Here is an 18,254-nt window from a genome sequence, read left to right as displayed (position 1 = left end):
AGTAGGGATTGAACTCAGGGGTACTGAACCACTCAGCCACATCCCCAGCCCTATTTTGTATTTTATTTAGAGATAGGGTCTCCCTGAGTTGTTTAGGGCCTCGCCTAAATTCCTGAGGCTGACTTTGAACTTGTGATCCTCCTGCCTCAGCCTCCTGAGCCTCTGGGATTACAGGCATTCACCACCACACCTAGCTGAATCTCTTTTAAATATCTTTAGTTGTAGATGGACACAATACTTTTATTTGATTTATTTCTTTTTATGTGGTGCTGAATTTTGAACCCAGTGCCTCATGCATGTGAGGCAATCACTCCACCACTTAGCTACAACCCTAGCCCAAAAATCTCTTAAAAATATATATATTCACAGTCCACAATGGGAATTTCCATTCCTAGTTTGCAAACCTTATTTAGTATTTAAAAAAAAAATCAGAATAGCACTATTCCTGAACCCTTAACTTATCATCAAAGACTGAAAAAAAAAAATGTGTGTTTAAATAAAAGAATTTGTCATTTAGCTACTATGAATGGAAGAAGTAATCAGGTATGTTTTGAATTTTATCTTTTTTGGTTTTCTTCAATTTAAAAACTAATATTAAGGGAGGCAGAGGCAGGAAGATTGCAAGTTTGAGGCCTCAGCAACTTAGTGAGGCCCTAAGTTTAGCGAGATCCTGTCTTAAAATAAAAAGGGTTGGGAATGTACTTCAGTGATAAAGCACTCCTGGGTTAAATTACCTGTATATGTATGTGTATGTATGTATAAATAAATAAACAAATAAGGCGGGGGGGGGGGATATAGCTTAACGGCAGAATGCAACTAAGTTTAATGTCTATTACCTGGGCTGGGGGACTAATATTATAACACCAAGCCCGTTACTACTTTTGTGTGTTACTTTCACACCTACAAGTTCAAAAAAAGTTTTAAATCATTTCCCATCTGTTTGTTTTCACAAATTTTGAGTGTCTAGCATCTCAGAGTAACTGCTCAATAAATGTTTCTTATTGTCTGCTAGGGACTTGTTGAACACTGTTAATACAAAGATGAAAATAGTTATAGACCCTGCCTTTGAGTTCATAGTCTTGGTTTCTGTTTAGTAATATCAGTGATCTATTTATTATACAGTATTGCCTATGTCATTCAATATATTGAATTTAACTTGTATCCATTTACAGGATAACAGAAGGTTGAAAATGTATTTTGCAATATTTCTCAGGGTACATAAATATGAGATGTTGATCTTATACAACAGCCCTTTTCCTGCCACAACTATTCTCTACTGTTCCATTTTATAATTTTTCATTTATGGATTATCATGGTAGGTCTTCTGGGAACAGGCTTCCAACTGTTTGGCTATGAAGAAAAACTCCAGTCCAATCCTTTGCAGCATCTCTTTGAAGTAAGTTGGCAAGAAGCCATTTTAAAAAATGCTTCAAAGTTCTGTGCAATTTGGTAGCCAGTTTGATCCTAGAGGTTTAGAAATATGTTCCTTAAAATAAGGAACAAAAAATCAAAAGTATTGCTTTCATATTTCTAGCTTGTTCATTTCATTTCCAAATCCAAGTGTTTCTGTTATTACTTTTTTAGTTGATCAGAGACATTATTTCCCAGATATAGAATCTTCTTAGAATAAACACATAGGATATAGCAGATTAGACACTGAGAAATTTCTCTGTTTTCTGTCAGTTGATGTATTGCAGCTTTCTAATAGTAGTAATAAGTGTCATTCATTTAGACTTGTAACACATGAATGTTTCTGGTTTTGTTGTTTTGTGGGGTTTTTTTGTTTGTTTGTTTTTTTAGTGTAGGGAAAGGCACATGTGTTTCCCTCTGAATTTGTGTATACTTTTTTCCTTTGTCATCCAGTTCATTTTCCTGACTCTTTAACCCAATGTAAACTCCTTTCTATTCTTCATTTAGTCCTCTCAATACTTTATTTCTCTGTCTTCTAGCTTCCATCTTTCCTGGAGTTCATTAGTAAACCTCTTCCTCTCTGAGTAATGTCCATGGATGAGTTTCTTTTGCATTGTCCCAGTTGCTCTCTCTGCTGTTTCTGGACCTCACAAAGAAAACACAGATACAGTGCCAGCCAATGTGACATACCAGGGAATCAGATCAAAAGATGTTCTGCCTGTGCATCAGGAAGAGCATTTGCCAAAATAATACTATACTTCCCAGACAGAGCCATCAAGAGCAGTTTTTCATTTTCCTTTTCATTATATGATTTTCTTTTGCAGCTGGCTTTGCCATTATAATTGAACAAATTCTACTTCTAAAAGACCTTTAAAGGTCTGTCATTTTCTCCTGAGTCCATGCCCTCACTATACTTTAAATGTATACATTTTGATTTATATTAACTAGATTTCTCTTTCCCTTTAAAAATTTTGTTGATAGACAAGAATTTAAAAATTAATAATTCTTGGGCTTGGGGTTGTGGCTCAGTGGCAGAGTGCTTGCCTAGCATGTGTGAGGCACTGGGTTCAAGTCTCAGCACCACATAAAAATAAATAAATAAAAAAGGTCCATTGACAACTAAAAATTTTTTTAAAAAATTAATGATTCTTGGTTATCTATAAATAAAGTGCCTGGAATTTTTACTACTTTATGTTTTTAGCGTTTGAATAATGGTATTTTTTACCATAAGTTTAGCAAACCTTTATCAAGTCCAGGCCCATAGAGATACTGCATGGCACAAAAATATACAAATATTTGCTTGGAGACCTTGTATTATAGATTTGTAGTAGAGTCTGACACCTGAAAGTTACTCCTCATATCTCTTTCCTAACCCAATTTAAAGTTTGTATTTAATCCTGCAAATAGTAAGCCTTTTTTTCCTGTAATATTTTATTTTATTTTATTTATTTTTTCCCTGAAGAATCTCAAAACTTTTATTATAAACATTAGTGGCAAAAAAAAAAAAAATTGGTGTTTTGGTTCAGCATAGTGAGGAGGAATTTTAAGCTTGAGAAAAAAATATTCTGCACTCAATTGCCTTGGAATCTATATGTTATAATCACCAACTTCAATCTATAAATTAACAACCAGACTTGCATTTCCTAGAATTAACTAATGGTCTCCATCTCCCAGTAGACTTAGTTAACTACTACTGGGTTGTCCAAATTGTTCCCTTTCCTGATTAGTCTTGGAAGAATAATTTTGGCCCATCTGGTGTTGTAACCTGAAAATCCATGATTCAGAACATCACATCTTCTGAGTGATGGAGTCCCCGAAAAGCAACACTCGAAGCCAAGGCAGAGAGCTCCCACCAGACATCCCCGCACAGGCCGCCATACTACTGCGCGCTGAATGCCGAGTCCAGCCTGTAATATTTTAAATATTTTAGTCATATCTATTCTCAAACTCCAAAGAAGCATAAGCATGTTTCTTTCTATGCTGCTTAGTATGTTTTCTGCCTTTTGAGATTCATAAAAATAGTGGGAGATTAGCCGGGCACAGTGGCACATGCCTGTAATCCCAGTGGCTTGGGAAGCCGAGGAAGAAGGATCACAAGTTCAAAGCCAGCCTCAGCAAAAACGAGGTGCCAAGCAACTTAGTGAGACCCTGTCTCTAAATAAAATACAAAATAGGGCTGAGGATGTGGCTCAGTGGTCAAGTGCCCTTGAGTTCAATCCCTAGTACCCAAACAATAAAAATAGTGGGAGATTGGCACCTGTGTTAGAGGTTATTAGTTGATCTATACTCTTGTAAGGAAGAAGTAAGGGCAGGACTTTTCCTGTGAACAACTAAAAGCTCAAGGAACATTGATGTTGCTTTCATTATTCGTCTTGTGCCTAATAGAATCAGGGATCAGTGTTTTACAGATGATAAAAGGCAATTGAGGGGGCTGGGGATGTGGCTCAAGCGGTAGCACGCTCGCCTGGCATGCATGCGGCCCAGGTTCGATCCTCAGCACCACATACCAACAAAGATGTTGTGTCCGCCGAGAACTAAAATAAATAAATTCATTCTCTCTCTCTCTCTCTCTCTCTCTCTCTCTCTCTCTCTCTCTCTCTCTCTCTCTCTCTCTCCCCCTCCCCCTTTCCTCTCTTAAAAAAAAAAAAGGCAATTGAGGTAGACACCATCTTGCTATTGGGAATTAAGCAAATACACTTATGAGAACACTCAAACACTCACCTGTTCTCCTCCAGCACAGAGAACATGCAGAGCCTATAATAGCACTTCCAGGCTATTACATCTATGCTAATTTTTGCAGATCCAGTTTTCATTTACGAATTAGTTGTCAACTGTGGAAATCTTTCATTATTGACTTTCAGAGTAATAAGGACATTTTTCTTTTTCTTTATGGTGGTTTTTTTTTTAAGCTTTAAGCAAATATTAAAGAATATTATTCTGTTCCTAAAGGAAAATCTGAAAGTCATATAACAACTGTGTTTATTTGCTAATTGAAAGACCCCCTTCAGTGTCTCTTGTGGCATAGATACTAACACAAAGTATCCCCATCTGCATCTCAGATGATCAGAGTCAGGGATAGTGATTCTAACCTTGGTTTCTAGTCTGTTGGTAAATTATATCAGTAGTAGCTTATGGGAAGTAAACTTTTAGGTCAGTCTACATTTACCCTTTCTTATTTGTGAATATCTGCTTTCTCAAAGCTTTAGTTGAACCACTTTTTCATCCTTGTCAAATTGTAGTTAGTCGTGAACTCTTTGAGAGGAATATCCATGTCTTCCTGATCTTTTTTTTTTAAATTTTGTTTATTTATTTTTATATGGTATTGAGGATCAAACCCAGTGCCTCAAACAAGCGAGGCAAGTGCTCTGCCGCTGAGCCACAATCTCAGCTCTTCCTGATATTTTACCCCCAGCCCCAGACACAATGCCTTGCAATAAATGTTTGAATGGATTTTATCTCATAGTTCTTTTTCTCCTTTCCTTGTTTTTATTTCTGTTGTGCAATACAAAACCTAATTGTTAATCCAGAGATTAACAATTATTATTATTATAGGATACACTAATTACTATGTATTAGAATCTAGCATACTTTGTTAATTTTTTTCAGTTCACTAATGAACTGAAGGACCAGACTCAGATCTTTTCTTTGGTTGCACTACAAAAATAGAATTTTCCTTTCTTTCATCCTCTAGTAGTGTTCCAGGGACACAGTTAGCACTTCAGTTTTGGTAGTTTAAACCTTCTGGTTTATTTGTGCTGAATTTGGCTTAACTACTACTGACATAATTTACCAGTACACTAGAAACCAAGGTTAGAATCACTATCCCTGACTCTGATCATCTAAGATGTAGATGGGGATACTATGCCACAGGAGACACTGAAGGGGGCCTTTCAATTAGCAAATATTTTCTACCTAATAAAGTTCCCTAGACTCTAATGTTGTTATATACCTTTCAGATTTTCCTTTAGGAACAGAATAACACTAGCAGATTTTGTAGACTAACTTCCTCTAAATTGTGCCATGATCAGTATCCCCCAGTTTCAGGTTCTCTCCTAGATTAGACATAATATTATACAATAGATTTAGCATTTCTTTCTGTGGTGAGTATTTTTAATACTCAGTCATTTCTTTACTGTATTTCCATTTTGGTACCAATGTTTCACTGCTGGTTTTCTCTTTACTTATACTGCATTATTTTCACCAGACATCTGTGTTGTATAGAGAATCAGGGCTTTTGTTGATCAGCATTTGAAACATTGTCTTTAATTTGTTTATTTTTGTTATGAAACAGGAAAGTAAATTTGTAACAGTTCCCATATCCACCTTGAATTGGCTGATGTTAAATAACTTATTTGCTACTTACTAGTCATAAAGTTTGGAACACTTGTCAAAAAGCCTTTTTATTTTTATCATAGAGTAATTTCTTATGGTGAAAAGTTAACTTGTATTAAATCTGGGTCATTGATATGTCATTTTATGTTTTAATAATACTTCTTTAAATTCATTTCTCATTTTCTTTTTAGATAGAATCTATTTGATAACTCCCAACATGGTACCTTTAAGAATATGTAATCTGCCTGTCGTGGTGGTACTTGTAGTGCCAGCAACTCGGGAGGCTGAGGCAGGAAGATCACAAGTTCAAGGCCTGCCTCCGCAACTTAGAGAGACTCTGTCTAAAAATTTAAAAAAAAAAAAAAATTAAAAGGACTGGGAGAAAGAAGGGCTGGGGTTGTGGCTCAGTGGCATAGTGCTTGCCTAGCATGTGTGAAGCACTGGGTTCAATTCTCAGTACCACATATAAATAATTGAATAAAACAAGGGCCCCTCAACAACTAAAAAATTTTTTAAAAAGGACTGGAAACTTAGCTCTGTGGTTAAGCACCCCAGGGTTCAATCCCCAGTGCAAAAAAAAAAAAAAAAAACCATAGATAGATCGATCTTTTTAAGAAGGTTTGAGAATTTAGCTTGTTGTTTATTCATATGGATTTTGATGATCATAGAAAAATTCCTCTGAAATAAGTACAACCTCTTGTAAGTGATAAATATCATACCAATAAAGTGTGTTCAGTATTCTAGTATGCACAAATAGTATAAATTTTTCCTAAGTTCAAATTGATCCCCACAGATTCTGTATCATTATGTCTCCCCTGCCCTTTTCTAAAAGGATTTGAGGTAATTGCAGTGATATGCATTTAGTAAAGAAAACTAGAACATTGGAGGATAATGCATCACTAATAATATTGTATTAACTGATCTGATCCTGAGTTTCCTATATGATTAGCCAAGAAAAAATAGTGGTAAGTAGAAAGATTGTGCAAGATCAAAGCACTAATTTGATTAATTAGAATGTTTACTTGCTCTTGCTTTTAAAAACATGGAAGTAGAATCTATTCCTCAAGAGACAATATTTTCTACGTAATATTAGACTTTCAAAATGATTTTCAAGCTCAGGTAAAGAAAATTATTTATTTAAGACTAAGTTGATTTTTGTCATGGGAATATTTATGCAGTTAGAAGTTCTTATTCTGTAAAATATATATGTTCAAAAGTTCAAAGTTTCTTTTTTGTTGTTAGGGTTAGCATGGATGTTACCCCTTAGTAACATTCATATAATCTGAGCCTAGTTATCACTTTTAAGAGTAGCTTGAGTCAATTTAAGTCATTATTAGGGACTCCCAGCCTCCTAGATCACACAAAGTTCCCTAGACTCTAATGTGCATCCTAGGACAGTCATAGAGGACTATTTTTGCATTCAGTCCGCACTGATCTCTGATAAGCTTAGCATCCCCAGTCTGTGTGATGCCTTGGAGGCACACAGCTTTATTGGTGTGGCAGAGTTCATCTGGGAGATCACTGCTCTGCTCCTAAAGGCCAGCCTCTCTGTGTAGGCAAACTGGGAACCATTTTCCTCTGAGGGCCTGCCATCACCCAGGGACTTCCCAGCTTTGGCTACTCCTGGAAGTGTTCTCCATCCTCTGCCCAGTCTAGGTAATTCTTTTTTCCTCTTTCCCGGCTTTCTCCCCAGAGCCACACCTTTCTACTCTACCCCTGCTTCTTCAGACTATCTCAGTGTCCTGAGTCCTCTACATAGAATAAGGTTGGAAACACCTAGCAAGAACAAAATATACATTAGTAGCTTAGTAAATACCTCTACCCACTGAAGTATTAAAAAAAAAAAAAAAAGACTTTTTCAACATAAAAAGTATGTTTATTAGGCACTAGTTTATATTGATCTATAAGGAGTTAATAATTATCACTCTTGAATAAAGATAAAAGACATACTAGATGTGAATTTTATATATATATATGTACACCAAATAAAGAGATTCCAAACGTTAAAAGAGGATAAATAGAGTTAAAATACTATTCATACACTACTAAAAATGTATTAAGGAGAAGAAATTTGATGACTGATGAATTAATTAGTTCATGTGAATTTTTTTTACCTAGCAAGTTTTGACTTTATTGATAAGTTTTAGTTAATAAATTTCTTTAATATTTCTCTGAACATTCAGAATTTGACTCAACTTGCAGTTCTCTAAGAAAACAATTTGTCTCCCTTTTTTGCAATACTGGGAATTGTGTTGAGGCAATTTAGCACCCTAGATCAAAATAAAATAAATAACTTAGTGGTAAAGCACCCCAGGGTTCAATTCCGGGTACCAAATAAATAAATAAATCAGCATTTTGCAGGTAGGAGACAGGAAATGACTTACTCTAAACCAGGGTTGTAGTGGTAGTGGTGCATAATTACACATAATAGTGAGCTTCATTGTAAACCAGACTTTCTTCACCCAGGGGCCTGTGAATATGGGTGGGAAGAAAAAGTTTCACTTTGGCCTTTTCACTATCTATAAGAAATGGGCATTTTCTTCCATTACTGTATCACAAATTTTTAAAAATTATTTTGTTAAGTGCATTTTAATGTAATTTTTCCTTTGTAACTCCATGAATTTTTTGCATTTAGAAACTTTTTTTGTTCATTTTTGTTTTGTCTATCCAGGATTGAATCTAGGGATACTTAACCACTAAGCCACATTGACAGCCCTTTTTATTTTTATTTTGAGAAAGAGCCTTACTAAGTTGCTGAGGCTAGCCTTGAACTTGCAATCCTCCTGTCTCAGTCTCCTGAGTTTCTGGGATTATATGTGTGTACCTCCATATCTGGCCAACATTTAGAAACATTTTGAGAAGAGGTTTATAGGCTTTATTAAGGGCCTATGGCTAAAAGAAGAAAAAAAAATGTTACCCTCTATTATGAGGACAGTAAGAATTGAGAAGTCTCTGAATTGTGCTTTGCTTTCTTCTTTTCACTGGAGATAATAATATCTGGTAATGAATTTCACTTAACATACTGTTATACTTTTAGATTTATGTACAAGTTAATAAAGAAGCAGCAGACAATAAAAATATAGCAAAATTGGCCCATGAATTCTTCCAACGATTAGAACTGGGTGACATCCAAGCACTTTCACTGTGGCAAAGATTTCGGGACTTGAGCATTGAAGAGTACATTCGGATTTACCAGGTACCTGTTCGCCCCCTGAACCCTTCTGTGATATGGTGCAACTCACTGGCACTATTGCTTAATGAAGCTGCTACTTAAGCTCATATTTAAGAATAGATTTCTGGTTGAGTTGGAAATGAGGACTCTAATGTTGTTCTTTGGGCTGGGAGTTCAAGCTACAAAAAATCCTGAGGTGATGTCAGATGACTTTCTGATACTTCTTTTCAGTCTGGTTTTCCTATCCTCTCTCTTATCATGCCTTCACTTAATTTTTTTTTTCTTTTACCTCCTTAGGCCTGTATATGATGGTTATAAATTCATTCATTTAAAAAACATTTGCTAGGGAAGGTATTCAACAATGAATAAAAGAGAAAAATTTTTGCTGTCATGGACCTTACATTGTAGCATGGAGCAAAACAAGTTAAAGGTAGAGTGAAGTAAACAAGAAATATATATAGTCTGTTAGATGGTGTTAGGTGGTAAGATCAATCATATATGTTCTGTGACTAGTGTGAGGAAAGATTTTGTAAGAAGTCTACTTATTTGAAGTAAATAAGCAAGATAAACAGTAGGAAAGGAAATCAAAGAGGATGAAGGGTGGGATGTGATGTGGGCCATTCTCCAGGGCTATATAGTATGGCTTTCTGCTATGATAGAAATATTCTGTATCTATGATGTCCATTATGGTAACTGCTAACCACATGTCACGTTTCAGCCCTTGAAGGATGAGTAGTACAACTAAGGAAGTAAATTCTATTTTACTTAATTCTAATTTAATTAGTCATATATATATTGAATAGCACAGTATCATTGTGAGGAGTTGACCTGTGTAGTAGCGCAGGCCTGTAATCCCAGCAGCTTGGGGGGCTAAGGCAGGAAAATTGCAAGTTTAAGGCCAGCCTCAGTAACTTAGGGAGGCCTTAAGCAACTTATTGAGACCCTGTCTCAAAGTAAAATATAAAAAGGACCAGGGAATTGGGGGTTAAGTGCCGTGGGACCAAAAAAAAAAAAAATTGTTTTTTTTAATAGGAGTAACTTGAGCTAATTTTTATTTTCCCCATCTACATTACAGATTGTAAAACCTCCTTAATTTTGTTTTACTGTAAGATAATTGGAGATTTAACTAACATTTTGTTTGTTTTCTTTCTGAACCCTTTTAGCGTTTAGGAATATACTTTGATGAATATTCAGGAGAATCATTTTATCGTGAAAAATCTCAAGAAGTCTTAAAGTTGCTGGAAAGTAAAGGACTCCTACAGAAAACGATGTATGATCAGGTTATGATTTTTTTAGTTACGCATTTTTTGAAATTGGTGTTGCTGTATTCTTTCAATAAGGATAACAAAATGCATGGTGCAGCCGTTCTGGCTTTTTCTCATAGTGCTTTTTTTTTTTTTTTTTTTTTCTGTTTCTGTTTAAAGTACTTTGCCACATGCTTTTGCTGTCATAGCAAAAGCCTGGTAAGGGTGGGAGAAAACGTATTATCTGTTCTTTATATGAGAGGGAACTGAAACACAGAAAATGTAAGTGAACTGCCTTGAGTCACACAAACTGATAAGATGTAACTTTAAAAGGAAGTAGAACTACTTCTTTTTTTTTATTTTTTTATTTTTTGCACCAATAAAAATTATTCTTTTTTATTGTTGGTTGTTCAAAACATTACATAGTTCTTGACATATCATATTTCACACTTTGATTCAAGTGGGTTATGAACTCCCATTTTTACCCCCTATACAGATTGCTGTATCACATCAGTTACACTTCCATTGATTTACATATTGCCATACTAGTGTCTGTTGTATTCTGCTGCCTTTCCTATCCTCTACTATCCCCCTCCCCTCCCCTCCCCTCCCCTCTTCTCTCTCTACCCCCTCTACTGTAATTCATTTCTCCCCCTTGTATTATTTTTCCTTTTCCCCTCACTTCCTCTTGTATGTAATTTTGTATAACCCTGAGGGTCTCCTTCCATTTCCATGCAATTTCCCCTCTCTCTCGCTTTCCCTCCCACCTCTCATCCCTGTTTAATGTTAATCTTCTTCTCATGCTCTTAGTCCCTACTCTGTTCTTAGTTACTCTCCTTATATCAAAGAAGACATTTGGCATTTGTTTTTTAGGGATTGGCTGGCTTCACTTAGCATAATCTGCTCTAATGCCATCCATTTCCCTCCAAATTCTATGATTTTGTCATTTTTTAATGCAGAGTAATACTCCATTGTGTATAAATGCCACATTTTTTTTATCCATTCATCTATTGAAGGGCATCTAGGTTGGTTCCACAGTCTTGCTATTGTGAATTGTGCTGCTATGAACATCGATGTAGCAGTGTCCCTGTAGCATGCTCTTTTTAGGTCTTTAGGGAATAGACCAAGAAGGGGAATAGCTGGGTCAAATGGTGGTTCCATTCCCAGCTTTCCAAGAAATCTCCATACTGCTTTCCAAATTGGTTGCACCAATTTGCAGTCCCACCAACAATGAACAAGTGTACCCTTTTCCCTCGCCAGCACTTGTTGTTGTTTGACTTCGTAATGGCTGCCAATCTTACTGGAGTGAGATGGTATCTTAGGGTGGTTTTGATTTGCATTTCTCTGACTGCTATCGATGTTGAGCATTTTTTCATGTACTTGTTGATTGATTGTATGTCCTCCTCTGAGAAGTGTCTGTTCAGGTCCTTGGCCCATTTGTTGATTGGGTTATTTGTCATCTTACTGTCTAATTTTTGAGTTCTTTGTATACTCTGGATATTAGGGCTCTATCTGAAGTGTGTGGAGTAAAGATTTGTTCCAGGATGTAGGCTCCCTATCTACCTCTCTTATTGTTTCTTTTGCTGAGAAAAAACTTTTTAGTTTGAGTAAGTCCCATTTGTTGATTCTAGTTATTAACTCTTGTGCTATGGGTGTCCTATTGAGGAATTTGGAGCCCAACCCCACAGTATGTAGATCGTAGCCAACTTTTTCTTCTATCAGACGCTGTGTCTCTGATTTGATATCAAGATCCTTGATCCATTTCTACTTCTTAAGACTCTTTATCTTTTTGAAAAAAACTCTATTCTTTTCAAAAAAGGTTTAAGGAAGCTTGGATTTAAGGAGTAAAAGTGAGCAAATCAGGAAGTAGGGTAGGAAATAAAGTCAGAGGTGTTGTTAGTGCATCCCTACTGGTATTGTTTTCTTGTATATATTTAATATATATGTAGAATCATTTTATTTTTAAAAAATCATTTTTAATTGACAAAAGAGAAATTGCATGTACTTATGGTATGTGTATGTCTTAATGTATGTATACATTGTTGAGTGTCTAATTTTAAGCTAGTTAACATACTTGACTGTGATGAGAATGAACTCTCTGAAAATCATCTCTCACAGCTGTGATGACATTTAAAATCTATTCTCTTAGCAATTTCCAGTTTATTATACATTATTATTAATTATAGTTACCATATAATAGATCTCCAGATCCTTCTTCCTGTCTGACTGCAACTTTGTACCCTTTAGCATCTCATTCCCTATCCCTGGTATATATTCTGCTTCTGAGTTAGATTCTTTTAGATTTCACATATAGGTGAGATCATATAAGTTTGTTTTTCTGTGTTTGGCTTATTTCTCTGAGCATGATTTTCTTCAGACTTATCCATGTTGTCAAAATGACAAGGTTTTCTTTTAAGGCTGGATAGTTTTCCATGGGGGATATATATATATATATGCCACATTTCTTATATCCATCTCCTGTTAGCAAACAACTTGGGTTGATTACATATCTTGGCTATCATGGATAAAGCTGCAGCGAATGTGACAGTGCAGATATCCCTTCAACATACTGATTTCATTTCCTTTGGATGTGTACCCAAAAATAAGATCATAGTGGATCATAATGGATCATAGTGTAATTCTGCCTCTAAAATTTTTTTAAAGAACCACCATATTGTTTTCCATAGTAACGTACTAATTTATAATCCTACCAGCATTATATAAGGATTTCTTTTGTCCACATCCTTACCAACACTGTTTTTTGTTTTGATAAAAACTGCTCTGAGAGGTCGATGAGCACTCACTGTGGTTTTCATTTGCATTTCCCTTATGGTTAGTGATGTCAAGCACCTTTTCATATACCTGTTAGCCTTTCGTGTCTTCTTTTGAGAGCTGTCTCTACAAGTCCTTTGTACATTTTTAATCATATTATTTGTTTTCTTTCTGTTGACATTTGAGTTTTCCTTATATATTCCTGATATTAACCCCTCATCAGATACATGATTTGCAAATACTTTCTCCCATTCTGTAGATTATCTCTTTACTCTGTTGATTGTTTTCCTTAGCTCTGTTGATTGAAGCTTTTTAGTTTGATGTTTCATTTGTCTATTTTTACTTTTTTTGCCTGGGCTTTTAGGATCACGAGCAAGAAATCTAATAATTTTATAATTTCAGGTCTTTTGTTTGTCTTTAAATCATTTTGTACATGGGTTGAGATAAGGTTCCAGCTCCATTATTCGGCTTGTAAATATCCAGTTTTCCCAATAATATTTATTTATGAGATGAACCTTTCCCCATTGTGTAATCCTGGCACCTCCGTTGAAGGTCAATTGATTATAAATGTGTGGTTTTTGGGCTGGGGATGTGGCTCAAGCGGTAGCGCGCTCGCCTGGCATGCGTACGGCCCAGGTTCCATCCTCAGCACCACATACAAACAAAGATGTTGTGTCTGCCGAGAACTAAAAAATAAATATTAAAAATTCTCTCTTTCTCTCTCTCTGTCTCTCTCTTTCTCTCTCTCTCTCTCTCTCTCTCTCTCTCTCTCTCTCTCTCTCTCTCTCCTCTCTCTCTCTTTAAAAAAATAAAATAAAGGGCTGCGGATGTGGCTCAAGCGGTAGCGCGCTCACCTGGCATGCCTGCGGCCCGGGTTCTATCCTCAGCACCACATACCAACAAAGATGTTGTGTCTGCCGAGAACTAAAAAATAAATATTAAAAAATAATAATAATAAAAAAATAAAATAAAAAATAAATGTGTGGTTTTTATCTAGGCTTTCTGTTTTGTTCCATTGGTCTATATGTCTCTTTTGAAACAGTATAATCCTGTTTGGGTTACTATAATTTTTAGTAGATTTTAAGATCACTGGTGTAATTTCTCTAGCTTTTTTCTCTTTTGCTTAAGAGTTTTGTGGCTATTTGGTATCTTTTGTTTTTCCTTAGGAATTTTAGGATTTTTTTTCTATGAAAAATGTTAGGATTTTGATAAGGAATGTACTGAATCTGTAGATCTGTAGTTTGAACATTTAAAAAATATTGTTCCAATCAGTGAACATAGATTATCTTTTCAGGTATTTGTCTTAATTTCTTGCATCATTTTATAATTTTCACTGTACAAATCTTTCACCTTATTTAAATTTATTCCAAAGTATTTTAAATTTGTTGATGCTACTGCAAATGGAATTATTTTTCTTTATTTCACTTTCAGCTAGATCATTATTAGTGTACAGAAATTCTTTTGGGTTTTGTTAGTTTTGTATTATGCAGCTTTACTAAATTTGTTTATTCTAGCAGTTTCTTGGTGAACAGTTTAGGATTTTCTATATAGAAGATCTTGTTTCCTATGAAGAAAGACTGTTTAACTTCTTTTCCAATTCAGATGGCTTATATTTCATTTGCTTGCCTAATTGCTCTCTAGTTTAGCTTTTAGCTTCCTGTCAGCTGAGCAGAGAAATAGTGCAAATCACAGGAGCCCAGGCAACTGTAATACAGAAGCATACCAGTTGCTTACAATTGTCATTTTTCATAGTCCCAAAGCAAAATTTCTCCTGTCATCTTTATAAAGAAGACATGAAAATGTAGTTAATAGCGTCATCAGTAATGCTCTTAAGGAAAAGTTTTAAATTGTCATATATAAATTCCAGTTTTTCAGCTGGGTGTGGTGGCACACACATAATTAACCTGCTCAGGAGGCTGAGGAAGGAGTATTCCAAGCTAGAGACCAGCCAGGGTAACTTAGTGATATCCTTTCTGAAAAAAAAAAAAAAAAAAAGTGGGAGGCCAGGGCAGAGGATGTAACAAGGTGTTTGCCTAGCCCATGTGAGATCCTGTGTTCAATCCCCAGTACAGCCAAAAGAAAAAATCAGTTTCAATTTTTGGTCAAGCAAAAATACAATAAAATTCTATGGTCTTTAATGCTGAGGAATACTTTCTAGCATGTTAAAAGTTCGTCTAATATTAATGTATAACATCCAATTAGAAAAAGAGTTTATGATATTTCATAGTTAAAACTCAGTTGTAATCTCATTTTTAAACTAGCCATATTAAAATTTTTACCTGAGTAACTTAGTCAGTGTTACAGATTTTAAAAATATAGGATGGGCTGGGGTTATAGCTCAGTGGTAGAGCACTTGCCTAGCTTGTATGAGGCACTGGGTTCAATTCTTGGCACCACATATAAATAAATAAAATAAAGGTCCATTGAAAACTGAAAGAAAACAATTTTAAAAATATATATGTGTGTATGTGTGTATCATGACCAAACATTAATTATGTCATACCCACTTTTTTTTTTTAATACCAGGAATTGAACCCAGGGGTGCTTAACCACTGAGCCACATCCCAGCTCTTTTTACATTTTATTTAAAGATAGGGTCTCACTAAGTTGCTGAGGCTGGCTATGAACTTGTGATCCTCCTGCCTCAGCATCCAGAGCCTCTAAGATTACAGGGATGTGCCACCATGCCCACTTTTAATAGATTCTCAGAGTTCTTACTTCTTGGTTTTTTGTCCATTGCTTGTTATAGGTTGAATTGAAAAGGCTTATTGCTATTTGATTTGCCAGACGTGATGTTATAGATGTACTTTTTGAAGTTATAATTTGTTTCAGAGTTGCCTTTTTTGCATTTCTAGAAAAGGAACAGCTGTAGTAGATCTCTCTGGGAATGGTGACCCCTCTTCAATTTGTACTGTAATGCGAAGTGATGGGACTTCTCTCTATGCAACCAGGTTTGTTGCGTCTGCAGGGGGAAACATTGGAACGTATGTATGACTTGGTGTTCTTTTCCTAGGATCAATGCCAAAATAATCATTTCATCCTCAAAAATCTATAGGCTTTCCACACTAGAATACATTGTTTTACGAACTATAAAACTGAATTTCTTCATAATCAACTACTATGTATTTTTACAATTGTACATGGTGGGCAATTGTACTAAAAGGTGACCGAGTTAGCTTAATTCTGTCCTCATACATTAAAGACCATTTTATATGGACATTAATACCAGAACTCATTATGATTATGGTAAAGTAGATCAAGAGAGATGTAGGCCTGTTGCTTTTATGTGTGTGTGTGTGGGTGTATTTTTTTTTTTTTTTCACCCATCTCCATGATTCATCTCAGGGAAGGGAACATTCTCTGATGATCAGTAAGAACTGGGTTTAAACCCAACATTATTTTGGGGATAAATCTAGTAGGAAAAAGAGTCAGAACAATAAATAGTCATACAAGCAAGCATGACCATACCCAAGCACTACTGGCAAATGGCTCCAGTGTCTCCCAGGCAAGAATTTTATATTCTAAGTCACAAACCACTTTTGTTGTTGTTGTTTTACGGTCCTGGGGATGAACGTAGAACTTCATGCATACTAGTTAAGCTACATCCCCAGCTTCTACACAAACTACTTTTGTAGCATAAAGTCATATTATTATTGGCAGTAACTATAATCATTTATTGCAAACAACTTTAAACAACCAGTCTTTTAATTATCCCTAGAACATTCATCTGTTTCTATTACTTGTGGACATTTCCCTTTATCATCATGTAATTGGACTTGGGAAGTGAGAAGAACCTATGTCTTAAAAGGCACATACTTTTTCTAGACACAAAATACATATATGGTAGAAATTTTTTTGTGCCAGCAAATTATCCCTTGACCAGTGGTTAAAAGAAATGTCCATTCAGAATGAAAATTCATATCTGAAAGACTACAACTATCTTGATCTGTTTTTGTGGACTATCATTAGGTCTAGAATTTCAATATTACTACTTTGAGGAAAAAGAAAAAGTTTCCTTGGAACAGAGGATGTATGACAGAGTCCCCACTGCTACCCTGATCTGGAATCTTTTTCACCCTTTCATTATGTCTAGATATTTCTATATATTTACTTTAACACCTGTACTTTCTCTTTTTTTCTTTGGGGAAATAATTCTCCCTTTGCTATACTGGGTTCCTTATAGAATACCTCTATATGTGAGGATGTGAATTAAAGGAGTTGTTGGAGCAGAAAAGAAAAGTGCAGGAGAATACTGCAAAAAGCACAGAGCATGGGTCTGAGACATGGATTATTTGTTCTGGCACCACAACTATCACTTCCCTATCCAGGCTATGGTTCCCTGCTTTATATATATATATATATATATATATATTTTTTTTTTTTTTTTTTTAAAGAGAGAGGGAGAGAGAGAAAGAGAGAGAATTTTTAATATTTATTTTTTAGTTCTCGGCGGACACAACATCTTTGTTGGTATATGGTGCTGAGGATGGAACCCGGGCCGCACGCATGCCAGGCGAGCGCGCTACCGCTTGAGCCACATCCCCAGCCCCTGGTTCCCTGCTTTATGAAGTGGCAGACCTGGACTAAAATCACCTGGCATTTCTTCCAGCTTTCAAATTCAGTTTCTATAAACTCAACCTAGAACTGTTTCTTACATTTTCTTTTGTTCTTTGTTTCAAGAGGTTTCTTTTATTTTGTCCTTGGCTAAAACCAAAAGTATAATGGGACTATGTAGTTGTGACATCATTTTTGTAATAATCTTCTTCACTAGTATTTCTCAACCTTTTATTATCATAATCCCTCTCAAGAATCTTGTTAGCTATAGTTTACCTAACGGCAACCCTCATGAATTTTTAATGCCACAGCTCTGCTGTATATTTGTGTATACTGTAGCATATTTGAGCTGTATAAAGAACAAGATTCTCTTGCCCCTCAGAAACCAGTTTTTGCCTTTAGTGAGAATGCATATTCTGTGCATGAGGTGGGTACTGATGATAATCTTCCAACATTTCAAAAGATTTAAGAATTTTTTTCAATCCTTCCAGTATTATGTATTAACCAAAACAGTTTTAATATTCAGCTTTAGTATTTTGATAATCTTGGACTTATACTTTTATAGTTTATGATTTACTTTTTATTATTTTACACTATGTTCAAAGTAAATACTTCGTATTTAATTAGAGATAAAAGAGGTAGGTGTAATTTTTATCAAAGGACTTATGGACTTTTAATATACACTATAAGGTATGGCTTCTGAGTAGTCCAAGATTTTGAAGATCCTTAATAGTACTAGTAGAAGAGTGCTTAGATGATACCTCTTTAGC

At 35.4% G+C, this 18,254-nt stretch overlaps 1 protein-coding gene across 2 annotated transcripts in view; it reads left to right on the top strand.

Annotated features, from left to right (window-relative positions):
• Positions 1–18,254, top strand: part of RARS2 (arginyl-tRNA synthetase 2, mitochondrial) — an 82,409-nt gene that overhangs the window by 38,314 nt on the left and 25,841 nt on the right. For both annotated transcript variants that reach the window (XM_081296571.1, XM_081296572.1), the window contains exons 8-11: positions 1,320–1,396; positions 8,780–8,938; positions 10,078–10,184; positions 15,786–15,881. In XM_081296571.1, coding sequence (XP_081152697.1) covers positions 1,320–1,396; positions 8,780–8,938; positions 10,078–10,184; positions 15,786–15,881 — 439 coding nt within the window. The remainder of the gene's footprint in view (positions 1–1,319; positions 1,397–8,779; positions 8,939–10,077; positions 10,185–15,785; positions 15,882–18,254) is intronic.

Source organism: Spermophilus citellus (assembly GCF_964194105.1).
Source record: "Spermophilus citellus genome assembly, chromosome: 5".
NCBI lineage: Eukaryota > Metazoa > Chordata > Mammalia > Rodentia > Sciuridae > Spermophilus > Spermophilus citellus.
Note: the sequence above shows the minus strand (reverse complement) of the source record. Positions and strands in the feature narration are given on the sequence as shown.